Genomic DNA, 27411 nt, shown 5'->3' on the forward strand with positions numbered 1-27411 from the left:
AAATCACTGTATTCTAAAAATACAGTATTTGTATTATATTATATATATATATATATTAATATTAATAATGTTTGTGGTTTTTTTTTAGATCTCCGGAGGAGGATTGAGCTTATCCAAGACTTTGACATGCCCACAGTTAGTACAAACATTAAAGTATCCAGAGACGGACAGTACATTATTGCCACAGGTAATGATTTCTATTTATTTTGTTGTGATTGTTACATATTCATAGATCTTACGGTTTGGTTCTTTTAATAACTAGGAAAATCTCTTAACAAAAAAGTATTTTTTAGGTGCCAAAAAATATCCTCCTTTTTTACATGAATAAAAAGATTAAAGGGATACTAAACCCAGATTTTTTCTTTCATGATTAAGATAGAGCATTTAGTTTTAAGCAACTTTATAATTTACTCCTATTATCAATTTTTCCTCATTCTCTTCCTATCTTTATTTGAAAAAACAACAACACAGGAATGTAAGCTTATGAGCCAGCCCATCTTTGATTCAGCACCTGGGTAGCACTTGCTTATTGGTGGCTACATTTAGACAGCAGGTTCTGAACCAAAGATAGACTGGCTCATAAGCTTACATTTCTGCTTTTCAAATAGATACCAAGAGAATGAAGAAAATTAGTTATTTAAAGGGACACTAAACCCAAAAAAATTTCTTTAATGAGTTAGGTAGAGGATACAATTTTAAACAACATTTCAATTTACTTCTTTTATCTAATTTGTTTAATTCTTTAGATATCTTTTGTTAAAGAAATAGCAATGCACATGGTTGAGCCAATCACACGAGGCATCTATGTGCAGCCACCAATCAGCAGCTACTGAGCCTATCTAGATAGGCTTTTCATCAAAGGATAACAAGTCAATAAAGCAAATTAGATAATAGATGTAAATTAGACAGATTTTTAAAATGGCATGCTCTTTCAAAATCATGAAAGAAAAAATGTGGGTTTCATGTCCCTTTAAGATTTAGCACAACACAGTACTAAATGCAAGTCAATAGAAAATAAATAAAAAGTCATGTGATCAGGGGGTCAGAAGATGCTTAGATACAAGGTAATCACAGAGGTAAAAAGTATATTAATATAACTGTGTTGGTTATGCAAAACTGGGGAATGGGTAATAAAGGGATTATCTATCTTTTAAAACAATAAAAATTGTATTGTAGACTGTTCCTTTAAAGTCCATTTACAGTGGGTTGTTAATACTTAGGAAATTTTGAGGTAAATATTATCCTTTTTACATAGAGATTTCAGGTGATATTTTCTAGTCAGTTTTTTTACAGCTATGCTGCATCACTTTCAAGTGCTTCAACATTTGGGTATCATGGCTCTTTAAGCTTTTTTTAAATTGATATTGAAACTAATATTGAAATATCATATTATACATGACAATCAGGCTGGCTTTATGATAGGAAGAAGCCCGACAAAAAATATCCGCAAGGTCATGCTTGTCCTGGACTATCTGCGGAACAATAAGAAAGTGTTAAAAAAGGATGCCGACATCCTAACAGTCGATGCCGAAAAGGCTTTCGACTTCATTTGTTGGGACCATCTCTTCTCGGCCTTGGAAAAGTTTGGTTTCTCGGGGTACTTTACAAAATTAATTAAGACCATCTATAGCAATCCATCTTCAGCAATTTTCATCAATGGTTCAACTACGGACCGTTTTATTTTACAGAGAGGCACCAGGCAGGGATGCCCTCTATCGCCTATCCTCTTTAACATATCGTTGGAACCACTGGCGATCCTCCTTAGACAGCAGTTAGAAGGTATACAGATTGGCAAACAAAAATATGTTTTAGCTTTGTACGCTGACAATTTACTTCTTTTTCTATCTGGTCTAAAAGATAGCTTACCTAAATTGCTAGAGTCAGTACAGATATTTGCGTCGTTTTCTGGTTACAAGATTAATATTAAAAAATCTGAATTATTGTGGATACATAGACCCTCGCATCTTGTATTAGATCACCCATTCAGAGAGGTTACTCAGATAAAGTATTTAGGAATAATGATGTCAAAATTCCCACAAGAATGGTACGAATTGAACTATGTTAAATTCTTCAACTATTGTAAGCAGAAATTGAAAGATTGGTCTACTTTACCTATCTCTCTCTCAGCACGCATTATGCTTATTAAAATCATACTTCTACCAAAGTTAATATACCTTCTCCAAAACATACCTTTCCTTTTACATAAGGTAGATATAAGACTATTTAACCGAATATCAAGTGAATTTCTCTGGAAAGGAAAGAGACCCCGCATGGCGTTAAATACATTAACATTCTCTACAGAATCGGCGGGCCTCGCTTTTCCGAACATTACTTATTATAATATTGCCACAATAGTAAAATTGGCAGCTGATTGGATCTCAGAGAAAGAACTTTTCACTGTCTTTGCTGGGGAAACAAATCTTGTCTACCCATTTAACTTAAAAGCATTACTACATTGCCCAATTGCTCAACTTCCAACAGTAATTGCTAAAATGCCGACTATTAAAAATGTGATTCTGGCATGGCAGAAATTTTGCGTAGAAATAGGAACATCGCCATTTGTCTCGGAGTATCTCCCAATTCAGGGATGCCCAGGATTTGTCCCAGGCTTTACTTATAAGGTTTTTGAGAGATGGAAATTGAAAGGGTTGACCTCCATAAAACAATTAGTTACTTCCAATACAATAATTAGATCATTCCTTGATATCAGAGTAGAATTTGACCTTCCCCAATCCGATCACTACGCGTACTTGCAAATAAAGCATTATGTCACAGATCTTAAACTTAAATTTGGCTCTAATTGGATGTATGCTCCGTTAAGGAGCCTAATAAATCAATATAAGAGTGGATCTTCGTCAATCTCTCCATTTTATCGTTTGATGATTAGTTCCAAGCAGGAGGCCCAATTGGAGAAAATAGTAGCTGTATGGAGCAATAGTTTTCCAGATCTTAGGCCTCAACAGATTCAAGTGAGTCTGAAGCTGCTGAATAAAACAGGAAATGCCCTAGCATGGCGAGAGCAACATTTAAAAATGATTTATGCGACATACATTACTCCTGACAAACTATCAAAATGGTATAGAAAAATTATCGGATGTTGGAAATGTCAGGCGCAACAAGCAAATCTCTTGCATTGCATCTGGTTATGCCCCAAAGTTCAACAGTTCTGGCTCAAAATTAAGTTTTGGTTAGACAAAATTCTAAACACAGAAATAAGATTAGAGGCCCAAATGGTAATTTTTTTAAATTAAATTCTCGCAACAACAAAAATACTATAAGTTACTCAATACCTTAATACTACTAGCTAGGAATTTGATCTTAAAATATTGGAAACTCCCCCACCTACCCAAATTTATAAAATTTAAAAAAGAAGTATTGAAACAATGTTTAGTGGAACAATATGCAATATCCAAGTTTAATGAGGCTCAGATAAAAAGATTTTTAGACAAATGGGATATAGTAATCTTGTCACTTCCTCCCCCGGCACAGCAGCAACTAATTAAGCCCCTCAGCCAATCGGCCTATGTTCTCGAGCTGATTAATGCGGGCAGATATCCAGTATTATGGGCCGAGTAGAGAGAGAGCGGAGAGGGATGGGGGGCCTAGTAGGTCTTCTAGTTGCTCCCCCCTTTTTTTTTTTCTCCCTTTTTTTTCCCCTCCCAGCCCCCCCTCATATCGACAATATTAAAACTGTTTATTTAACCTGATCATGGATCGGTATTTATGTAGTTACTATTATATAGAGATCAGTATTATATACCTTACAGGAAAAATTTTAAAATTTTGTGATTTATAGTCTACATTTTTTTCTGCCATATATTACTAGTACAGAGAGTATATCTGCACCGCTGTATCGGCTATATTTAAGTTTTGTTCTTCCTGTTTAAAAAAAAAAAAAAAAAAAGAGAAAGAGAAGAAAGGAGAAAGGAAAGAAAAAGTAAAATGTTGCTTGTTGTAAGTGCAAATGTATCAAGAATTGATAGGATTGGTTTCATTGCTGCACAGAACACTGTTTTTACTTTTGTCATATAGACTGCAATAAGATGATTGTATGCATGTCAACAATAAATAAATGTTAAAAAAAAAAAAAAAAAAAAAGTATTTTTTTAGGTGCCAAAAAATATCCTCCTTTTTTACATGAATAAAAAGATTAAAGGGATACTAAACCCAGATTTTTTCTTTCATGATTAAGATAGAGCATTTAGTTTTAAGCAACTTTATAATTTACTCCTATTATCAATTTTTCCTCATTCTCTTCCTATCTTTATTTGAAAAAACAACAACACAGGAATGTAAGCTTATGAGCCAGCCCATCTTTGATTCAGCACCTGGGTAGCACTTGCTGATTGGTGGCTACATTTAGACAGCAGGTTCTGAACCAAAGATAGACTGGCTCATAAGCTTACATTTCTGCTTTTCAAATAGATACCAAGAGAATGAAGAAAATTAGTTATTTAAAGGGACACTAAACCCAAAAAAATTTCTTTAATGAGTTAGGTAGAGGATACAATTTTAAACAACATTTCAATTTACTTCTTTTATCTAATTTGTTTAATTCTTTAGATATCTTTTGTTAAAGAAATAGCAATGCACATGGTTGAGCCAATCACACGAGGCATCTATGTGCAGCCACCAATCAGCAGCTACTGAGCCTATCTAGATAGGCTTTTCAGCAAAGGATAACAAGTCAATAAAGCAAATTAGATAATAGATGTAAATTAGACAGATTTTTAAAATGGCATGCTCTTTCAAAATCATGAAAGAAAAAATGTGGGTTTCATGTCCCTTTAAGATTTAGCACAACACAGTACTAAATGCAAGTCAATAGAAAATAAATAAAAAGTCATGTGATCAGGGGGTCAGAAGATACTTAGATACAAGGTAATCACAGAGGTAAAAAGTATATTAATATAACTGTGTTGGTTATGCAAAACTGGGGAATGGGTAATAAAGGGATTATCTATCTTTTAAAACAATAACAATTGTATTGTAGACTGTTCCTTTAGAGTCCATTTACAGTGGGTTGTTAATACTTAGGAAATTTTGAGGTAAATATTATCCTTTTTACATAGAGATTTCAGGTGATATTTTCTAGTCAGTTTTTTTTACAGCTATGCTGCATCACTTTCAAGTGCTTCAACATTTCGGTATCATGGCTCTTTAAGCTTTTTTTAAATTGATATTGAAACTAACAGGAAATGCATGTTTGTGGACAACTTGATTATTAGTTGCACTTCAGCTAGTAAGAACTCCCACAGCTTTACTGATGGACTATGGCAAACATCAACAAGCATAAAAACAAAGTTTAGATGCAAGAAAGAAAAATAGTTTACATTCATGTCCTTTTTAAAGTATAAAAGAGCCAAAATAAAAATTTTAAAGGGATAAAATGCTGTTATACGTTAACACATTTTATTTTACTACCAATGCTTGCATGTAACTGTGTGTTTAATTCCTGTGCAACAATCTGGTGCTCCAGTAACAAGAGACTAATATAGGCCTTTTTCTGAAGGGCTTCTGGTAGGAGGAGTGTGACGTAGACACGCGCGCTCTGTGCTTGGTGAGAGAAAGCACCTGTAAATCGCCCCTATGCACCTAATTCTCGTTGGCGGGGAAAAGAGCAAATCCAGCCCGGAGAGAACACCGTTGCCAAAGTGCGAATCAGAGGCCACAGCTGACTATTGATGGCTATGATTGCCTAGGCCGCAACCACGGCGGTAACGCTGACTGCAACGGATCTGGTGAGACTGAGCTACCTAGTGCATAGTGCAGGGGATGTAGCAGTCCCTGTACTGGGAAAATACACACCCCGGGTTGCCTTAGAAAAGTTGAAGCTCTGTGGAGGTATTCCTATTGTCGGGTGAGGTCCGGAGGTCACAGAAGGACTCTTGTGAAGGCACAGGCTGCAAACACCATCACAATCTCCTGATACACCAGATCTATGCAAATAGAGGTACATGTCTCTCCAAACGACTTGCAACACTTTTTTCCAGTCAGAGACCTTGAGCTATGAGTTATGAGTATGTTGTTTGAAATGAACCACTCTATCTGCAGAGTCTGAAAAAAAAATACAGTGAACTGAACTGGTTGCCTTGCAAAAATTGTCTTGGAGAGTAATTAATCTACTTAAACAAAGAGAACTGGATATACTCACTTCAAGTGTCTTGTCTTTTCTGGTCTTGTTGGATACTGATTGATCTGGACATTGTAAAGACTCTATGGGCTTAAATATGATTCTGTTACACAGAACTAAATACAGAATAATACAGTATATTGATATTTAATATAGTTTCAAGTGAGGATGCAAAAACTTTTTAGCCGAACATGGCATTATGGTTTTTTACGGTTTTGTTTTTTTTTGTTTCATTTTTTTTCCCTGTTTTTTTCTTGGTAAAATTGTGTAGTATATTTATTGTTTTAAGACTTTTTTTTTTTTATTGTGTTACTTTCAATTAAAGTGTGGGTATTTTATTGGCTTGCAGTTTTTCAATTTAGATGAATTCATTAATTAATTATGCAAAAAAGAATAATATTTTAAAATAATTTGACAAAAATAAAATTTTCGGTTTTCGACCAAGTGCATCCTGGATTTCGGGTTCGGTTTCGGTCCAGAATTTCCATTTCGGTGCATCACTACTTTTTAAACAAAGAATAACTAGAGAACAAAGTACTTTTTAATTCACTTCTATTATCAAATGTGTCTTAAAATTACGTGATCTGTCTTAATCCTGAAAGTTTAAATTAGTCTCTTTAATATGTTAGTGTGTATTATTATTATTGCACTGTTGCTTGCATATAAATGTGTTTAACCCCTGTGTTTAAAACTCAAGTTTACCTTTATTAAAGGAACATTAAACTGATGGGTACAACTACAATAGTTTTGTTACTACTTATCATGCTATTGTTTTTCCTCCTGTGCCTCCAGCTCTCGTCACAGCTATTTAACCCTTCAAATGTGCTGGTTAGTAAAGTTCTGCATCTTCACACTGGGCGCCACCTTCTTGTGCCATGTGGTGGTGATATTGCTGACTTCTTGACTAGTAGTATTATGCACTTCAGGGTATGGCGTGTGTCCTTAAGGGTTAATGAGTGGCTCCATACCCTGTACGATGTCTGTCATTAAGGGGTTAATGTCCCTTTAACATCAAGGTTTAAACATTCCCAGAAACTGACTTGGTAAACACACAGAAATCCTGACAAGTCTGTTATTATATGAGCTCACTTTAGAATTCTTTTCATATAAAAGTGAATGAGGAATCACCTGAAAATATATCTCAGCTTGGGATTTTTAAGAAAATCTAATAAAAAAATGAATTGTGGTGCTTTAAAAGTGTTTTGTCTGCCGCACATTTGACTCTAAATTTTCTTCTTAGAGTCCCACTATCATTGATGTTATAAACCTTGTGTCTATTCTATTCACTAATGCTATTTGTAAGCTTAAAGGGACATGAAACCCAAATTTTTTCTTTCGTGATTTAGAAAGAGCATGTCATTTTAAACAACTTTCTAATTTACTTCTATTATCTCATTTGCTTCATTCTCTTGATATAACTTGCTGAAAAGCATATCTAGATATGCTCAGTAGCTGCTGATTGGTTGCTGCACATAGAGGCCTTGTGTGATTGGCTCACACATGTGCATTGCTATTTCTTCAACAAAGATATCTAAAGAACTGAGCAAATTAGATAATAGAAGTAAATTGGAAAGTTGTTTAAAATTACATGCCCTATCTGAATCATGAAAGTTTAATTTTGACTAGACTGCCCCTTTAATTGTAGGAATAAGGTCTACATTTAACCCTTTCACTACTAGGACTTTCAGACAAAAACTTGCCCAAAATACCAGAGAATTATTTGCATTTTTGCTATCACTCCATTTAAACAGAAATAGTGCCTTGTTTCTTTTTATTTACCTGTCAAAACTATATATATATAAACAACCCAATGCATTGATTTAGATCCATTTTGGTATATTTCATGCCACCATTTCACCGCCAAATGCGATCAAATAAAAAAAAAAAAATAGTACTTTTTTTTAAAAAACTTAGGGTTTCTCACAGAAATTATTTACATACTGCTTGTGCAATCGTGGTACAAATGTTTGTAAAAGTTTCCCTGGGATCCCCCTTGTTCAGAAATAGCAGACATATATTGCTTTTTGGTAATTAGAAGGCACCTAATGTGCACCACACTTCTATTATTCCTGGCAGTGAAGGGGTTAATCAGTTAGCTTAAAAGGCTTTAGTGTAGAGATTAGCCTCCCACCTGACACTTCCTACCCCCTGATCCCTACCTGATCCCTCCCTCAACCCCCACTGGTCACCATTAGGTAGTGGCAGTCAGTCTGCCAGTATGAAAATAAGGCTTTAAAAAAAAAAAAAATATATATTTATATTACATTTTTATAATGTCTGCACTGTAGGATCCCCCCCCCCCCAACAGCTCTCTAAACCTCCTCCCTCTAACTGTTGGGTGCCATCTTAGGTACTGGCAGCTGTCTGCCAGTACCTATAAACTACTTTTTTTTAAAAAAATATATATATATATATTTTTTATTATTTTTATCATATTTTTTGTAGCGTAGTGTCCCCCCCACCCCCAATTGCGATCTTTAGTTTAAGGTCCCCCACACTCCCAGATTTCCTTTTCTGTAGAGTAGCTTCCCCATTCCTCCCTGTCCCTTTATTTATTTATTTTTCCTTTGGTAGGGTCCTCTCACTCTCTCCCTCCCGCCTCCCCTGCTGGACCGCCCACCCGCCTTTACCTCCCGCCGGCACCAGCAGCAATCACAGTGTCACCATCTGTAACGATCAGGCATCTGCCCTCATATGAAGCCAGAGCACCAATCGTGCTCCAACTCCATATGCGGCAGATGCCTGAAGCTTCAGGAGCGCCAGATCTCGGCTGTAACTGTAACAGCTGAGAGTGCTGGAGCTTCCTGAAGCAATGACGTGTATAATAATTAAATTTGATTGTTTCTTTAAAGTACCTTAAAATTAAAGGGATAGAAAACCCTGAAATTTTCTTTCATGATTTGTATAGAACATACAATTTTAAACAACTTTCCAATTTACTTCTATTATCAAATTTGCTTCATTCTCTTGTTGCCCTTTGCTGAAGGAACAGCAGTGCACTACTGGCAGCTAGCTGAACACATCCAGTTAGCCAATCACAAGAGACAAATGTTGGCAGGCAGCTAGATCCAATCAGCAGCTAGATCCAACAAGGGTAGGATATATGCATATTCTTTTTCAACAATGGATACCAAGAGAACAAAGTACATTTGAAAATAGAAGTGAGTTTAAAAGAGTTAAGAGAGTATTAAACAATATGTGAATGAAATACATTTTTTTTACTATGTGTAGTTAAAAATACCTTTGCAATATACTTTCAGTATTTATTTTGTCCCCTTTTCCTGGAATGTAACACTCAAAATTGTTGGTTTTCTAAATTCCACTGAGTTTTTTTAACCCCTTCATGCCCAGGGCAAATGTTTAACACTTGCTTGAAAAAGGAAATCACGCGATTGTCAATGGAATCACGTGATTTCAAGGCCGTGATCTGATCATGGGGGACTGTCTACAATGCTAGGCACGCTCCAGTCACATTTCCCATTAAACAAAAGGAGGAGGCTGCAGGACACCAAAACAGATAGGAAATGTCATGCCATCCTAAGGGCGTTAAAGCCTGGGGGCTTTTAGGATGGCATAGAACGTCCTAAAGGCGTGAAAGGGTTAAAGTAATGGGCTCCTCAATTTTTTATTTTTTTTCTATTTTTCTTGCTGAGGACAATTAGGAATAATAATAAAAAAGCAATAAAAGAGACTGTCCAAAAAAAGACCATGTGGAACATAGGATTGTTAAAGTAATTATCTAACATGGCTTCCACACAGCCTTGTTTGCAGTTTCTTTTATTGTCCATTTTATTTCTGTCCCTACTTGTCCTCAGGAGACATAAATAAGGGGAAACTTAAGTTTAAACATGGCAGCACCCACTGATTTATGGAAACTAAAGTGCTTGATAGAAGCTAAACGTACACACATTTTTCCCCCCCATTATTTAAACAAATTTTATAATTGTAAAAAAAAAAGTATTATTCTAAGGCTAATCTTTGCTTTGCATACATCATTATGTCTAGCATGTATTGTTTATATCCCTGTGGGCACTGGAAAGAGAGTCCCCCCCCCCCCCCCCCCCCAATTTTTGCACCCAAAAGGTTTACCATAAGTGTCCTAGATCAATGTTTCTTAACCGCGGTCATCAAGTAGCCCCAGCAGGTCAGGTTTTAATTATAGCTGAACCAGAGCACAGGTGAAATAGTTAGCTGATCAGTAACACTGTGGCTACTATCCTGCTCTCACCCATCAGCTGATTACTTAAACTGTGCACTGGTTCAGCTATAATGAAAACCTGGCCTGTTGGGGGTACTTGAGGACCGCGGTTGAGAAACAATGTCCTAGATGACTCCAAAAGTTTATAGTGTCAGTGCATTCATCACACATATAAACAAAAGCACAATTTGCAGCTCACAGCACGTAAAGTGGGTCTATAGTTGTAGCTCAGATTGTGTAAGAGATCAATCTAAGTTGTTTTGGCCAATCAGTGATGTGCCGAATGTGATGTTTCAAGATGAGAAAGGACGAAACATGATTTATGTGATAAATATGAGCAGGTTTCCAGCATAGTGCACATTTTCAACAGCTCTTTAAGAAAGAACAAAAAACAGTACTGGTCATAGAGAATAGAACAAGGATTTGGTGAATAGGTATTTTTGAGGGGGTATACAGCAAAATTAGCAGATTTAGAAAACTGGAAGCCATTGAAATGTAACATGAAAGTGGGTACCATGCAGTACATTTCAAGGTAGTGAAATCCCAGGTTATGTTTTATTAGCTATATTTTATCTATAGATAATCTTCCAAACGTTTGTCAAATACTATTCATTTAGACATTCAGAGACATTTGTTTAACTGAGTTTCAATAAAATACCCTGCATTACTTTGTAAGATGTAATGCTATGATACAAAAAGTGTAATGCATTCTATGAACAAGATACAATTCCGTAGCAGACAGTGAACAGACATAACATTGTTTGGATACACTGAACAGAACATGATGTTAGGATATTACAACATGTTCATGTGATGATAGAAAATAGCTGATAGTGTTTGAGTAGCAGAAGGTCATCCTGTTCATTGTGAGGTGCATGTAGGAGTGAAGAATGCTTTGGAAAATGAATTTCTTGGCCCATCTCATCGACCCATGAAAATGTTTATTGTTTTATTTATTTGCTGACTATATTGTGTGCAAAAACTTACTTCTCCCTGGAATATTGTTTAATTCTTTTAATGTATTTACCAAGGCCATATCTGTTTTTAGTCTGTTCACCTATTCTCAAAAAACTTTCTTAAAGTAGCATTTTTCCCCTCCCCCCATTAAATTCTCATAATCTCTCATTAGTTTATGATTTTTAGTCCCCCCCCCTTCCCTCCAGAAACATATAAATTGTAGCAATAACTGCAGAAGACCAGAGAGGCCGTGCATTCCCCACCCCTTCCCTCCAGAAACATATAAATTGTAGCAATAACTGCAGAAGACCAGAGAGGCCATGCATTCCCCCCCCCCCCCCCCCCCCGACTTATGTTGAGATAACTACTTCTTTTCATGTTTTCTTGACATAACAAGCTGCCTTATGAAGATTGTTTTTAGACTCAGATGTTACATTTGCCTGACTAGATATCAGTCAGAAAGTGTTACAGTGAGGGAGCAAAGTGATTGAAAGGGAAAGCAGCTGCCCAGGCTGTCACAGGAGCCTGCAACCTGCTATCTAATCTTTCCCGTAGTATAGTATATTTACCAGTTTTATTCAGGTCTGTGTGCCTGTCTGGGAACATTTATCTTGCCTTGATTTCTGTTATATTAAAGGGACAGTATACTGTAAAATAGTGTTTCCTTTAATGTGTTTACAATTGCTTTTTTTACCAACTGCAGAGTAAAAAATGTATGAAAATTAGCTTTTTACGGTTTATTTGTGTATATTAAAGCTCTGATTTTGTGTTTTGAAGCCACAACCTAATAAAATGGGTTGAGCTTGTAGGTATAATCAGATCTCATTACTATATCACATTGTGTACATATACCTGCTTCTTTATCTTATATCTGTCCTTAAAACAATCACCAGTACTTGGGGGAAAACAATGGAAAATCAACATTTTATTACCTTATCTCTGCTATATCCCACTGGGAGTGTAATTTCTTCTGCTGGCTGTGTTTACAAAGCTTATCTATAGCTGGGACCTGCGGCCACAAACTTTCAGAATAGGTGGGGATACCACAAGCTAAATCAACTATTTCAAATGCCAATATAAGGGTAAAGGAGCTACTTGTAAACAATTTAATACACTCCAGCAGGTAAAGTGGATAATTGGAAACAAATTAAAGGGGAGAACATTTTTGAGTAAACTGTCCCTTTAAGTGGTTATCTGGCTGCCCTTTACACTTAAAGTCTGTGAGCCTCTCTCTGTCTTTTCCTACTGTGTTTCTCTATCCTTCTCTTTAAAGTGAATGTAAATTTTCATGAATTAGTGCCCAGTTTTTAAAAATACTGTTAAAAGCAGAGGCACTTTCATTCATGAAAGTTTACATTGCAGCATATTTTAAAAAATACTTAATTTTCTCTTCAGCAAAGCCGGATCGCCGATCCCCCGCCCGCAATTCCTCTGTACTTACGTCACCAATGACGAAACCCGCTTCCTCCAATCATGGCTTTCCCCCCAGAGCTTCCATCTCGTGAGGCCACGCCGTGATTGGAGGAAGCTGATTTCGTCATTGCTGTGTAAGTACAGCAGGAGAAGCAGGTGGGGGATTGGCGATCTGGCTTTGCTCAAGAGAAAGGTAAGTATTTGTAAAACTACGATGCAATGTAAACTTTCATGAATGAAAGTGCCCCCTGTTTTTAATAGTATTTTTAAAAACCCGGCACTAATTCATGAAAATTTACATTCACTTTAAGTGTAACTGTCTTTCCGTGTATATCTCTCCATGACTTTTTCTTCTTATGTCTGCTGTTTTCTTCCCTCATGAGTGTCTACATCTGTGTCTCTGATTTACTCCTTATTTCTATATTTCCCAAGTCATTTTTACCCTCCCCTCTCTTTACCTCCAACTCTGTTTCTGCATCTTTTGCCTCTTTTATTATTTCCCCTTCTTTTTCTATATCTTTCTGTGTGTCTTTCCTTTCCTCTGTGCTTCTTTTTGTCATCTTTTGTGTCCCCTTATCTCTTTATGTCTGATGTCTTCTAGAAACTACTGTCACTTTTTCATGATGATTCTGGAGCAGAATCTTTTTTTTGTACAGAAAAATAATAGAAATTGTGAGAGGAAGTTCTGGTCTTTAAAGTGAAGGTCAACTTCACACAACTGCCCCACGGCATTGGATAGACTTAGTAAAATGAGGGTGGGTTTAATTAATCAAATATGTTATATTTCATTATTTTTTTAAATTTTTACCTTTTGAGCGCTCCGGCAATAAGCGCAGCCCCTCGCCCGGGATTTTGTCAAATTAATTGACAGATGAAGATTCCCCCCCCGGCCCGTGACGTTTATGCAAAGGGACTAAACGCTCCGGGTGGGGGTGGGGCAAACAAGGATTCGTTCTTTTAAGAATCGTCATCTGTCAATCAATTTGACAAAATGCAGAGGCAGGAATGCTGTGTTTATCGTTGGAGCGTTTAAAAGGTAAAAAAAATGTTAAAATAATAAAATATAACATATTTGATTAATTAAACCCACCCTCATTTTAAAAAGCCGTGGGGCAGTTGCGTGAAGTTGATCTTCACTTTAAGAATGGGGAAAAGTAATATGTGTGATGACATTTACAAACTAGTGTGCAGATTGCAGACAAAGAGAGGTCTGTATGGAAAATGAATGGTATGTACTAGAAATAATACTTATTTCTATTTTTTTTTATATAAGACCTATCGAAATTTCCACTAAGATTGAGAGGGGTGAATCTAACTCTCAGACAAAGGTATTGTGCAGGGACTCAGTGTTTGCAATCCCTCAGTAAGAGCAGTGCAATTCCTGAGCAGCAGAGTGTGTGTAAAAGCAATCTCTTTTGGTGCAATCTCTGAGCGCAGTCTGTGAGCCTTTGCTGGCAGCAATCTCTTTAGCAGGGCCACCACTAAACCATTGATTGAAGCCCCCTCCCCCTTTGAGCTGTGCAATGTTTGTCCAAGCGACTAAAATGTCTGCACACTTTATTCTTGAGTGTTGTCATACTTGAAAATACTGTAAAGGTAGTAACACACATACACAAACACAGAGACACACACACAAACAAAAAAACAACATACTTAGACAAACACAAACACTCGCACACTCAAAGAAAAACTCATACACACAGACACCCACCGAAACACACATACACACAGACACCCACAGAAACACACAAACATCCGCACATTCAGACACAGAAACACTTGCACAGACACACACTCACAGAAATACATACAGACACATTCAGACACACATTCACACACCAGCATAAACACACATTCACAAAAACAGACACGTTATCACACACACTCACGCCTACAGAAAGACATACACAAAAACACTCATACACAGACAAAAACTCCCACAGACACCCACATAAACACACATTCTCACAGACACCCACAGAAACATATTCACTCACAATATCGCTTTCCCCTTATATCGTCCATCACTGCAATATGAGGCTTGCATAGAATGGTAGACTGCACAGCCTGTGTCGGAAAGAAAGGTATATGACTGGATTAGGAGTTTGTCAGCTGGTCATTCACATGCTCTGCTAGAGGGGCTGGGCATAGTGTGGCATGGCTGGCAAACTGTGCTGTGCTATAGGATGTGCCGATGTAGAGAGAATGGTGGGATGGGCCAGTTTAAGGGCATGGGCCCGGAGCTGCAGCTCCACCAGCACCTACGTTAATCCAGGCCTGGCAGGCAGTGGTGGTTATTGGGGGTAAAACGGCCCTAATCCAGGCCTGGCAGACAGTGGTGGTTATTGGGGGTAAACCGGCCCTAATCCAGGCCTGGCAGGCAGTGGTGGTTATTGGGGGTAAGCCAGCCCTAATCCAGGCCTGGCAGGCAGTGGTGGTTATTGGGTGTAAACCGGCCCTAATCCAGGCCTGGCAGGCAGTGGTGGTTATTGGGGGTAAACCGGCCCTAATCCAGGCCTGGCAGGCAATGGTGGTTATTGGGGGTAAACCGGCCCTAATCCAGGCCTGGTAGGCAGTGGTGGTTATTGGGGGTAAGCCGGCCCTAATCCAGGTCTGGCAGGCAGTGGTGGTTATTGGGGGTAAACCGGCCCTAATCCAGGTCTGGCAGGCAGTGGTGGTTATTGGGGGTAAATCGGCCCTAATCCAGGTCTGGCAGGCAGTGGTGGCTATTGGGGGTAAACCGGCCCTAATCCAGGTCTGGCAGGCAGTGGTGGTTATTGGGGGTAAATCGGCCCTAATCCAGGTCTGGCAGGCAGTGGTGGTTATTGGGGGTAAGCCGGCCCCAAACCAAGACCTAACTTTAAGGCACTTATGGAATCCTGGCTCCCTATCAGGACCCACCGGGACCCCCTAACTTCTATCCTGTTATAGCTGTTTTGGGGGCCATTTATCAGTGTCATGAATACCCTGGTTGCAGCCTGATCCTGGTGATTTCCAGAGAACATTCCGGCAAATTGAAAATATAGCAAGCTAAATATAACTTGCTATTTTATATGTGCTAAGATCATTTCTATGCTTGTAATAACATCCTATAATAAAGTCATTTATTTTCATCATTATCTTTGTTTCTGACTCCCTTTCTCAGTGAAAATACAGTGGTATTACTGCCCACTCAATACATGCTGGCAGATATTAAAAAGATTATTTTCAGTTGCTAACTGTGTGTTTGATTCTAAGGGAATTTAAGCATTCTGTATAGTTAAAGGGACATGAAATACCATGGTACTTAAACGGACATGAAATACTTGGTATCTTTTGTTGAAAAGCAGAGTGTGCAGCAGTTTTACAAGAATCTTCTCCATTTGCAAGACCACTAGATGGAAGCACTGTTTTCTGCCATGTAATGCTGTAGACTGCTACCTAGGTATCTCTTCAACAAAAAATACCATGGGAACAAAGCAAAATTGATATTAGATGTAAATTTAAAAAAAAATATATTTTTTATTGTATGCTCTGTCTGTATCACAAAATAATTTTTGTGTGTGTTTCATATCAATTTAAAGGGACAGGAAACCCCAAAAATGTATTTTATGATTCACATAGAACATACAATTTAAAACAACTTTCCAATTTACTTCAATTATCAAATTTGCTTCTTTCTCTTGTTATCCTTTGCTGAAGGAACAGCATTGCACTACTGGCAGCTAGCTGAACACATCTAGTTAGCCAATCACAAGAGACAAATGTGTGCAGGCATCAATCAGGAGCTAGCTCCCACTAGTGTAGGATATGTGCGTATTCTTTTTCAACAAGGGATACCAAGGTAATGAAGCACGTTTGAAAATAGAAGTGAATTTAAATTTGTCTTAGAAATCTGAATAATGCAAGTTTCATTTTGACTTCCCTATCCCTTTAAGTTAGCGCTGTTCGTTTAACTTAATGCAAGTGGTTAATTTAACCACTTAGTGGCACAGTACAGCACTACTATTAATACTACTAGAACTTTAGTAAAAGAATGTTAGTACAGCAAGGTACTATTATTCTTAGTCTATTAATTTGACTTGTATTATTAATAAAATAGAAATGTATGAAATTATTTTGACAAAACATATGTTGAGAAAACAAGTTGTCTCAAGATAACAAGTCAGATTTTTTTTTTTTTAAATGCATGGCCTCTCTGGGCTTCTGTAAATGAGATTCCCTCCTGCTAATATTTTTCTTCCATATTTTGCCTTCAGATTCTTGTGCCCTGCAACTGTTCTGTATTCTGTATGTACTGATATTAATTTGTGATTATTATTATCTTGCTGTATTGCTGAAGCACCTAATATGCTCCTATTAATGTAATGATGAACTATGTATTCCTTTGCAGGAACCTACAAACCTCGCGTCCGCTGTTATGACACTTACCAGCTGTCATTAAAGTTTGAAAGATGTCTTGATTCAGATGGTAAGCAATGGAGAATCAAAGTCCTATAATTATCAGCTCTTTTTTCAGTGGTTAATATTAGTAAAGTAATGTTTGTTTTTCTTTACCCTTTATGTCCTATCTGTTCATATTTTCTTTGGTTTTGTTCACACATTTAAAGGGACATTAAAAACAAAATTATACTTTGTGGCTCAGATAGTGTATGTAAATTAAACAACTTTCCAACTAGGATTCTGTTATCAAATTTGCTTTGCTCTCTTTTGTTGAAAAGTAAATCTATGTAATCTCATGGACATTCATGTGTTATTAGCTTTCTATAGCAGCAGCAAGGTTTGTAGCGGTTATACATGGATGCATATACTGCTGCCATAGACTTCTAAAGATCCATGAACACTCCTGAGCGCCTATGAGCCAACATAGGTTTACTCTTCAACAAGGAACACCAAGAGAATGAAGCAAATTTCATAATAAAAAAAATAAAATAGAGTTGTTTAAAATTCCACACTCTAAATCTCAATGTGAAGCATGAACGATTTATTTTGACCTTACTGTCACTTGTGAGAGGTGCGACTAATTCTTGGATTTCATTTGTATTTTTATCAACATTGTTAAAAATGTTTATCAGATTCTATATTTTGTGATAAGCTATTTATTTGGTGTACACTTTGTATCCTTTCTTGGAAATGGAACAGTAACCCTGTTGCCTCTTCTCACTTTTGATGCTGTTAGAATATCATGTTTACAGATCATAAGGGAGGGTATATGCAAATTTTAAAAGGACAGGAAACCTAAAAAAAAATATTTTATGATTCAGATAGAGCATACAATTTTATATGTGCAGCCACCAATCAGCAAATAGCACCCAGGTGCTGAGCCTACCTAGCTATGCTTTTCAACAAAGGATACCTAAATAATGAAGCAGATAATAGAAGTAAATTGGAAAGGACGTTGTTTAAAGGAATAGTCTAGTCAAAATTAAACTTTCATGCTTCAGATAGAGCATACAATTTTAAGCAACTTTCTAATTTACTCCTATTATCATTTTTTCTTTGTTTTCTTGTTATCTTTATTTGAGAAAGCAAGAATGTAAGCATAGGAGCTGGCCCATTTTTGTTCAGCACCTGAGTAGCACTTTCTGATTGGTGTCTAAATGTAGCAACCAATCAGCAAGCACTATCCAGGCGTTTAATATATTAATAAATAAAAACCGTTTTTAATAAATAAACAGTTTTGGACAGTTTTTATTTATTAATATATTTTTCGATAAATTATTTACAGTCTCATGCAATTCAGATATTGCATAGCCTCATATCGCGATTTATCATATCTTGCAAATAATCACACAGCCCTAGTGCATTTTAACTGATCCAATCAAGAGCTTGAGCTTCTTTGTTGTTGCATTTGACGTTTTTTTTACAGTTTTTTCTTTAAAAAAATAAATGTTTTTTCATACAGTCAAAATATGTGTAACGTAAAGTTGCTGTTTTGTTTGTTTTTTTCATTCGTGTGCTTTTTTTTCTTTTCTTCCTAGTGGTTAAATTTGACATCTTATCAGAGGATTACTCAAAGGTATGTTCAGCAGTACAGTTATATAAATAAATATATAGATCAAACCAATGAATAAATGTAATCTCCGGCTTTGCTTGTGCATATATATAATGTGTTTTATTGCACATGTCTATCTGAAGGCAAAAGCAATCCATAACATATCAAGAGCGCTGCGGAATCTGTTGGCGCTCTACAAATAACCGATAATAATAATTTCTTTTCAAAATTTACTTTGAGAGTATTAAACAATTGGTATTGAATCTCAGTCCATGAGGTTTGTAAACATTTTTAAAGGGACATAGTAGTAAATTAATAAAATTGTGCAGCAATTAAATGTTTTAAAGGGATATGAAACCCCAAATTTTCTTTCATGATTTAGAGCATACGATTCTAACAACTTTCTACTTAACTTCTATTATCAATTTTTGTTCACTCTCGGTATCTTTTGTTGAAAAGCAGAGACCTAAGCTTAGGAGCCAGCCCATTTCTAGAGCACTATATGGCAGCAGTTTTGCAAGAATGTTATCCATTTGCAAGAGCACTAGATGGCAGCACTATTTCCTGCCATGTAGTGCTCCAGATGCCTATTTAGGTATCTCTTCAACACAGAATACCATTGTAACAAAGCACATTTGATAATAGAATAAATTGGAAACTTTTTTAAAATGGTATTCTCTGTCTGAATCATAAAAGGAAAAATATGGATTTCCTGTCCCTTTAATGCAGGGGTTAAAGCATTTGTGCAAGAATAAAACACTCAAACCCCTAAGATCATTTTATTAACAGACTACATTGTCCCTCTGAGGTAGAGCTAAACAGCTGTGTCAGTAACGGTGAACAGCTAGATGGAACACTCGTCCCACTGATTTAGTAGTAATAAGCTCATTAGAATTATTCATCAGTGAATGAGAGGTACCGTTATCCTAAGCCTCTGCATTTAGATTAGAAACAAATCGGAGTGTATGGGAATATTTGTTCTCACTTATCATGGAAATCTGGGATAAGTTCCACCTAAACATAAGTAATTCTCAGGGTTAATATGGGAAACATAAGAATTTAATTCTATTATTGAAGGTACAAAACCTTTTTTCTAACTAGAAAAGGTTTGGATTTCAGAATATTTGCATCTGTAAAATGGGACAACTTTGAGAGGGGATTGGACCAAATGTAAACAACAGTATTTTATTTTGTTTATGCATGCAACCTAGAGGTAGTTTTATATCACTTTTAATACTTTTGTATACAAGGTAGCACTGAGTACAGTACTGTAATCAGAAAGGTAATAACCATTGTTTGTGTGTGTATACAGTATGTATATAATATATAATGTGTGTGTGTGTGTAAGTGTATATATATATATATATATATATATACACACACACAGTATCTCACAAAAGTGAGTACACCCCTCACATTTTTGTAAATATTTTATTATATCTTTTCATGTGACATCACAAGAAATTACACTTTGCTACAATGTGAAGTAGTGAGCGTACAGCCTGTATAACAGTGTAAATTTACTGCCCCCCTCAAAATAACTCAACACACAGCCATTAATGTCTAAACCATTGGCAACAAAAGTGAGTACACCCCTAAGTGGAAATGTCCAAATTGGGCCCAAAGTGTCAATATTTTTTGTGGCCACCATTATTTTCCAGCACTGCCTTAACCCTATTGGGCATGGAGTTTACCAGAGCTTCACAGGTTGCCACTGGAGTCCTCTTCCACTCCTCCATGATGACATCACGGAGCTGGTGGATGTTAGAGACCTTGCGCTCCCCCACCTTCCGTTTGAGGATGCCCCACAGATGCTCAATAGGGTTTAGGTCTGGAGACATGATTGGCCAGTCCATCACCTTTACCCTCAGCTTCTTTAGCAAGGCAGTGGTCATCTTGGAGGTGTGTTTGGGGTCGGTATCATGTTGGAATACTGTCCTGCGGCCCAGTCTCCGAAGGGAGGGGATCATGCTCTGCTTCAGTATGTCACAGCACATGTTGGCATTCATGGTTCCCTCAATGAACTGTAGCTCCCCAGTGCCGGCAGCACTCATGCAGGCCCAGACCATGCTTGACTGTAGGCACACTTGCCTTTGTACTCCTCACCTGGTTGCCGCCACACACGCTTGACACCATCTGAACCAAATAAGTTTATCTTGGTCTCATCGGACCACAGGACATGGTTCCAGTAATCCATGTCCTTAGTCTGCTTGTCTTCAGCAAACTGCGGGCTTTCTTGTGCATCATCTTTAGAAGAGGCTTCCTTCTGGGACTACAGCCATGCAGACCAATTTGATGCAGTGTGCGCCGTGCGGTCTGAGCACTGACAGGCTGACCCTCCACCCCTTCAACCTCTGCAGCAATGCTGGCAGCAGTCATTCTTCTATTTCCCAAAGACAACATCTGGATATGACGCTGAGCACGTGCACTCATCTTCTTTGGTCAACCATGGCGAGGCCTGTTCTGAGTGTAACCTGTCCTGTGAAACCACTGTATGGTCTTGCCCACCGTGCTGCAGCTCAGTTTCAGGGTCTTGGCAATCTTCTTATAGCCTAGGCCATCTTTATGTAGAACAACAATTCCTTTTTTCAGATCCTCAGAGAGTTCTTTGCCATGAGGTGCCATGTTGAACTTCCAGTGACCAGTATGAGAGAGTGTGAGAGCGATAACACCAAATTTAACACACCTGCTCCCCATTCACTCCTGAGACCTTGTAACAATGAGTCACATGACCCGGGGAGGGAAAATGGCTAATCGGGCCCAATTTGGACATTTCCACTGAGGGGTGTACTCACTTTTGTTGCCAAAGGTTTAGACATTAATGGTTGTGTGTTGAGTTATTTTGAGGGGACAGCAAATTTACACTGTTATACAGGCTGTACACTCACTACTTTACATTGTAGCAAAGTGTAATTTCTTCAGTGTTGTCACATGAAAAGATATAATAAAATATTTACAAAAATGTGAGGGGTGTACTCACTTTTGTGAAATACTGTATGTGTGTGTGTGTATATATATATATATATATATATATATATATATATTAAAATTTAGAAGCATATTCAACAGTTATTGAACTTATTTTATGTGAGTTTTTTTTTATTGTTTTATCTCACTGCCACTTTATACTCTTAGCTTTTTGTCAACTTATCTCAAAAGAACAATAACAATATGGCTGATTTTAGATTTTCGCATTTTCCATATTCGAAATTGCATATGTGGTTCTCTTTTTACTTTCCAGATTATCTTCCTTCAGTGTGACAGATACGTTGAGCTCCATTCACAACATGGTCGCTACTTCAGGTTGAGGATACCAAAGTTTGGCAGAGATTTTTCCTATCATTATCCGTCTTGTGACCTATATTTTGTTGGTGCAAGGTACTATATTAACAACACAGAAAACTAACAGCACATTTATATAACTTGCTTGTAAAGTCTGTCTGATCCCTGTGCAATTCTGTACCACTTTGTTTTCTGCACAAGACAAAGTGTATGTAGCACAAACTACACTTATAGAAATGTGCTAAAGATTTAGCTTTCAACAAAGAATACCAAGGAAACAAAGCAAATTTGATGATAAAAGTAAATTGGAAAGTTGTTTAAAATTGCATGCCCTATCTGAATCATGAGATTTTAATTTTGACTTTATTGTCCCTTTAAGAAGCAGTGATCTTGAAACTGCTGTTTCTTAATCTCTCAGAATTTGTGGTTAAATATCAGCTCAGATAGTCTGACCAGAGTGATTGATAGCTGCAGTTGCTCGTGTAATGATAAATACTGGCAGTGCGGTGCTACTCACTAGTCAAGATTGCTGGTGAACAGATTCCCTAATTGAGAAAATGTCCATCTACACTTAGAGCAGTATTATCAAAGCAATTCTCCTAAAATTGCGCCTATAAATCCTCTGATTTATTAAGTGCCCCTAAAAGTGTGCCTAACATTGGGCAAGTCCAACTATACATTCCTTTCACTACATTTGCGTTTTCACAGGTGCACCCTTTAAAAAGAGTTAAATTTGCTAGTTTTAGTCGCATTTCCTAAAATCAACCTTTTTTATGCCTTTGGAGAACGCAAAGTTCTCCTCCAAATACACCCATTATTGTTCTCTATAGGTGCTGTCGAGAACAGCATTAGAAATGATCATGTCTTTGAGCATGTGTCGTTTTCACATCTATTTATGATGAAGCACTTAGCAGGTCTATCTTTGGCTAGATATATATGGCAAACATAGAATACAAAATTGCCCCACAAAGAATGAAAATTCTATTAAAGTGAATGTCAATTTTCAGCAATGAGTGACCGGTTTTTAAAAATACTTTTAAAAACAGGGGCACTTTCATTGATGAAAGTTTACATTGCACCGGATTTGTAGAAATACTTACCTTTTACTTCTGCAAAGCCAGATCGATGATCCCCCGCCTTCTTCTTCCTGCTGTTCAACCACAGCAATGACGAAACTGGCTTCCTCCAATCACAGCCGAGCATCACGAGATGGACGCTCTGGGGTGCAAGCCATGATTGGAGGAAGCCGGTTTTGTCATTTCTGACGCCAGTACAGAGGAACTGATCCTGGGATCTGCGATCCAGCTTTGCAGAAGTAAAAGGTAAGTATTTCTACAAATCTGGTGCAATGTAAATTTTCATCATTGAAAGTGCCTCTGTTTTTAAAAGTATTTTTAAAAAACGGCACTCATTGCTGAAAATTGACATTCACTTTAACAATTTAAATGTGTTATGGTTACAAAGGGTCATTTACTATAACAAAGTTAAAAAAAAAATGTATTGTGGTGTCTCGCCAAAATTAATGCAAAAATTTGCCCTATGTAAAATGCAAATGCAATAGATTACTTAAAGGGACAGTCAACACCAGAATTTTTGTTTAAAAAGATATATAATCCCTTTATTACCCATTCCCCAGTTGCGCAAAACCAACACTGTTATATTAATACACTTTTTATTTCTGTGACTAACTTGTATCTAAGCATCTTCTGACCGCCCCTAATCACATGACTTTTAGTTATTATCTATTGATTTGCATTTTAGCCAATTAGTGCAGTGTCTGCCACTAGCCACGAGCGTGATCACAATGCTATCTATATGGCCTACAGGAGCTTGCTCTCCCCTGCTGTGAAAAGTAAATAAAATAGAGGCGGCCTTCAAGGGCTTAGAAATTATCATATGTGCCTTCCTAGGTTTGCTTTCAACTAAGAATACCAAGAGAACAAAGCAAAATTGTTGATAAAAGTAAATTTGAACGTTGTTTAAAATTACATGCCCTATTTGAAAAATTAAAGTTTTTTTTGGACTTGACTGTCCCTTTAAACAGGGCAAAAAAAGATGAGTTTGAAATGATAAATCGGGAGAACTTACTTTTTTTTCACGTGGAGAAATTGTTCATAATTCGCCCCAGCTCGCCTTCCAAATAGCGCAAATTAAAGTGATTGTAAAGTTTAGCGAATTAAAGCCCAGTATCTAAAAATACTCTTAAAAACAGGGGCACTTTTATTCATTAAACTTTACAATGGCGCTTTTTAAAAAAAAAAATACTTATCATTTTTGTTACTGTAAACGCACGTTTACACCGCCCGCATCTTCTTCTGTATTTTGCAGATTGATGACGAATCCGGCTTCCTCCAATCGTTGAGTGCCCCCTTTGGTGTCCAGCTCGTGGGGTACGCAACGATTGTAGGAAGCCGGATTCATCATCCATATGCAAAATGCAGAAGTTGATGTGGTTGGAGGATCGTCGGTCTGTTAACGAAAAGGTATGTATTTAAAAAAAAATACGCCATCGTAAAATTTTATGAATTAAAGTGCCCCTGTTTTTTTAGAATAGTTTTAGATACTGGGGTTTAATTCGTTAAACTTTACATTCACTTTAATACTGGCAATTTTGTTTGATAAATTTGTGCGCGCCGGTGTGCCTCTTCAAGGGCTAACTGTAGAGAACTTGGAATATAAAGGAGAATTCTCCTAGCAAGTAGTAAGTTGGCATCTCGACTTTTAAGGATTGGAAAGCCTATGATTTATAGAGTTAAATTACAGGAAAATGAAACAAAATAAATAACAAGAGTATATGTCTATTTAAGATGCTTTAAGTGGACAATAAGAGTCAACTTTGAATTTTGCAAATAATACTCACTGTATCTCAGTGCTAAATCAACCTGTAGAATATTTTTTTGGAAAAAAAAAAAAAAAACTGTTCTATCAATATTCCTGCTCACAACTTGACCTGTGTATAGTCTCTTGTGACAAACCACATTATTTCCATAAAACAAGTTCATAATATTGTAATAATGTTTCATCCTTTTTTTTTGTTACTAGTACTTACTTTTTTACTAAACATGTATTTGGTTTTCTGATTCACAGTTCTGAGGTGTTTCGTTTGAATTTGGAACAAGGCCGGTATTTGAATTCCCTTCAGACAGAGGCAACGTAAGTGTAACTTATGGACCTAACTGACAAAAACGCTGGCCTGAAGTAACGGTCAAAACAAAATAGCATGTGAATGCATTTCAGTTCTGGGTGCAAGCATTTTTGCAATGCACGTTTATTACCAAAATTGCTTCTAATTAACCCCTTAAAGGGACATTAAACACTAAATACATGCTAGATAGAATGATGCATTCAAAGAAAAGATTAGTCCATGACTAACATGTAGATGTATCTTTTAAAGTTTCATTAGTTGTTTAAAAAGTGACAAAATAAGTGTAAAGTTTTAGTGTCTATAAAACACTGGGAGCTGCCATGTTGTAACTTGTGTTACCTTCTCTGCTGTGGCCAATTAGGGACAGTTATAAATAGGTCACTAGAGTGTGCAGCCAATGGTTGTGCTGGATTTAACAGTGTTCTGCACTTCCATTTCTAACAGGAACTGAAAAGCTCACAATTTCAGAATGGAATTACAGGCAAAGAGGACAAAATAAATAATGAAAGTATATTGCAGAGTTGATTTATATATACAATTTATCATTTTATATTACCATCTCAAAGTGTTTAATGCCCCTTTAAGGCCACATATTTTCCCCAGTTTCCGAGCATGAATTTTTGCTCTTTATTGGTTTCACCCTAATTATCCGCTGTCTAGGTAAGTGCACCAATACATATTATACAAACATTTTTTAATAGAAAAACAGATTTCTTCTGATACCTTGTAAAGGGACATAAAATAACAACGAATAGGAGTTTAATACTGAAAAATAGGAGAATGTTTTTTTCCAGTTTTCTTTATGTCTACAAAACTTACTAGCCAAGGAAAAATACTTGAAAATATATTCATTTTGTCACAAAATTTAGGAGTACCCCTTATGTTTAGGGTTCTGTGTAATTTATAGCAAATATAGACCAAATACTGCAAGGATAGAATTATTGGTTTTACACTAAAATTTGCAGTGCTTGGAATGCCAGCCTAATAGTAGTTACCCAAAACCGCTATCCAAAAATATATTTTTATAGAAACTGGATACCCATGGGTATTTACCTAGAGGCGTTTATGTTAAACCGCTAGCCTGAGGTGGCCTCCATACTCCTATTTCTGCTCTGCCTTACTTGTGAGACATGCTTAAATAGCTCAGTCTTGCCACTGTCAGCACAGACCGCCTATATCAGAGCGCAGTACACAGCTGTTATACTGGGTACATGTGTCCAACGACAGGGAGTGTCACTAAGGGGATAAAGCTATCATTGTATAACAAGTGGGATAAGCTCTGTGAGTTCTATTCTAGACACTGCAGCTTCTAAAAAAAGCTAGTGGTGTCTTGTACAACATACAAAACCCAAATTTGTGAGCAGATGCAGTGTGTTAAATGCTGAACACTTGGCATATCTAGATATGCTCCACCCAACCATTCAGAGTGAAACTTTTACCAGAAGCATTTTTGCAAATACATGTGGATTGCAAATGTTGACTGTTATATCCCTTTAAAAGGGCATTCTATTGAAAAAAAAATGCTTTTGTTTTGTTAAAGTAGGCACAAGAAGTTGCAAAAAAACTTCAGTCCGTATATTCAGTCTGCATTTTTATACAATGGAAGATTGTATTGTATACAATTATTCACCCCTATAGTAACTGCCGGTGTAACTGCATAGCCAGTCTGAACTACCCCTCTTTGTGGTCATAACAGAATATTATAATAAAATGTATAGTAAGAAAAAGAATGTTTAAATATAATGTGCTGTAAAGTGCCATCTAGCAGCTCGTACGCATCTTAGGAGCAGCCCTCACTAAATGCAAAAAACAAAATCACACTGGAACTTGAACGAACTGTAAAATGCTTCCACTAGAAACTAATCAGGCTGTTTCTTCCAGGAAGCTGTGAGGTTTAAAGAGAAATGAGACCCAAAATGTTTTTCGTGATTCAGATAGAGAATACAACTTTAAACAACTTTCTTTTATTTAATTGGCTTCATTCTTCAGATGTCCTTTGTTGAAAAATAGTAATGCACATGAGTGAGATCATCACACGAGGCATCTATGTGCAGCCACCAATCAGCAGCTAGTGATCCTATTTAGATATTCTTTTCAACAAAGAATATCAAGAGAATGGAGCAAATTAAAGGATTACTTTCTGTTATAATTTTTAAGCTAAACAACTAACATATTAAAGTTAATAAACATTAATTAAAACCTACTGACCTATATTTTCTCCAAAACAAAGTTTCATAACGTTCTAAAAGTTATATCTTTTATTCCCCGATGATGTCACGTTATCCTGCCCACTATTTTCAGCACTGCAT

The 27411-nt window shown here is 36.8% G+C and overlaps 2 protein-coding genes across 2 annotated transcripts in view; one reads left to right on the forward strand and one right to left on the reverse strand.

The window, feature by feature from the left end:
* The window catches only part of ATP6V1C2 (ATPase H+ transporting V1 subunit C2), a 450645-nt gene that overhangs the window by 139823 nt on the left and 283411 nt on the right, over window positions 1–27411 (reverse strand). The gene's annotated exons all lie outside the window — the stretch shown is intronic.
* Window positions 1–27411, forward strand: part of NOL10 (nucleolar protein 10) — a 282225-nt gene that overhangs the window by 25386 nt on the left and 229428 nt on the right. The window contains exons 3-7 of the mRNA XM_053709682.1: window positions 89–187; window positions 17074–17151; window positions 18662–18699; window positions 21917–22053; window positions 25045–25110. Coding sequence (XP_053565657.1) covers window positions 89–187; window positions 17074–17151; window positions 18662–18699; window positions 21917–22053; window positions 25045–25110 — 418 coding nt within the window. The remainder of the gene's footprint in view (window positions 1–88; window positions 188–17073; window positions 17152–18661; window positions 18700–21916; window positions 22054–25044; window positions 25111–27411) is intronic.

This window comes from Bombina bombina, chromosome 4, assembly GCF_027579735.1.
Source record: "Bombina bombina isolate aBomBom1 chromosome 4, aBomBom1.pri, whole genome shotgun sequence".
Lineage (NCBI taxonomy): Eukaryota > Metazoa > Chordata > Amphibia > Anura > Bombinatoridae > Bombina > Bombina bombina.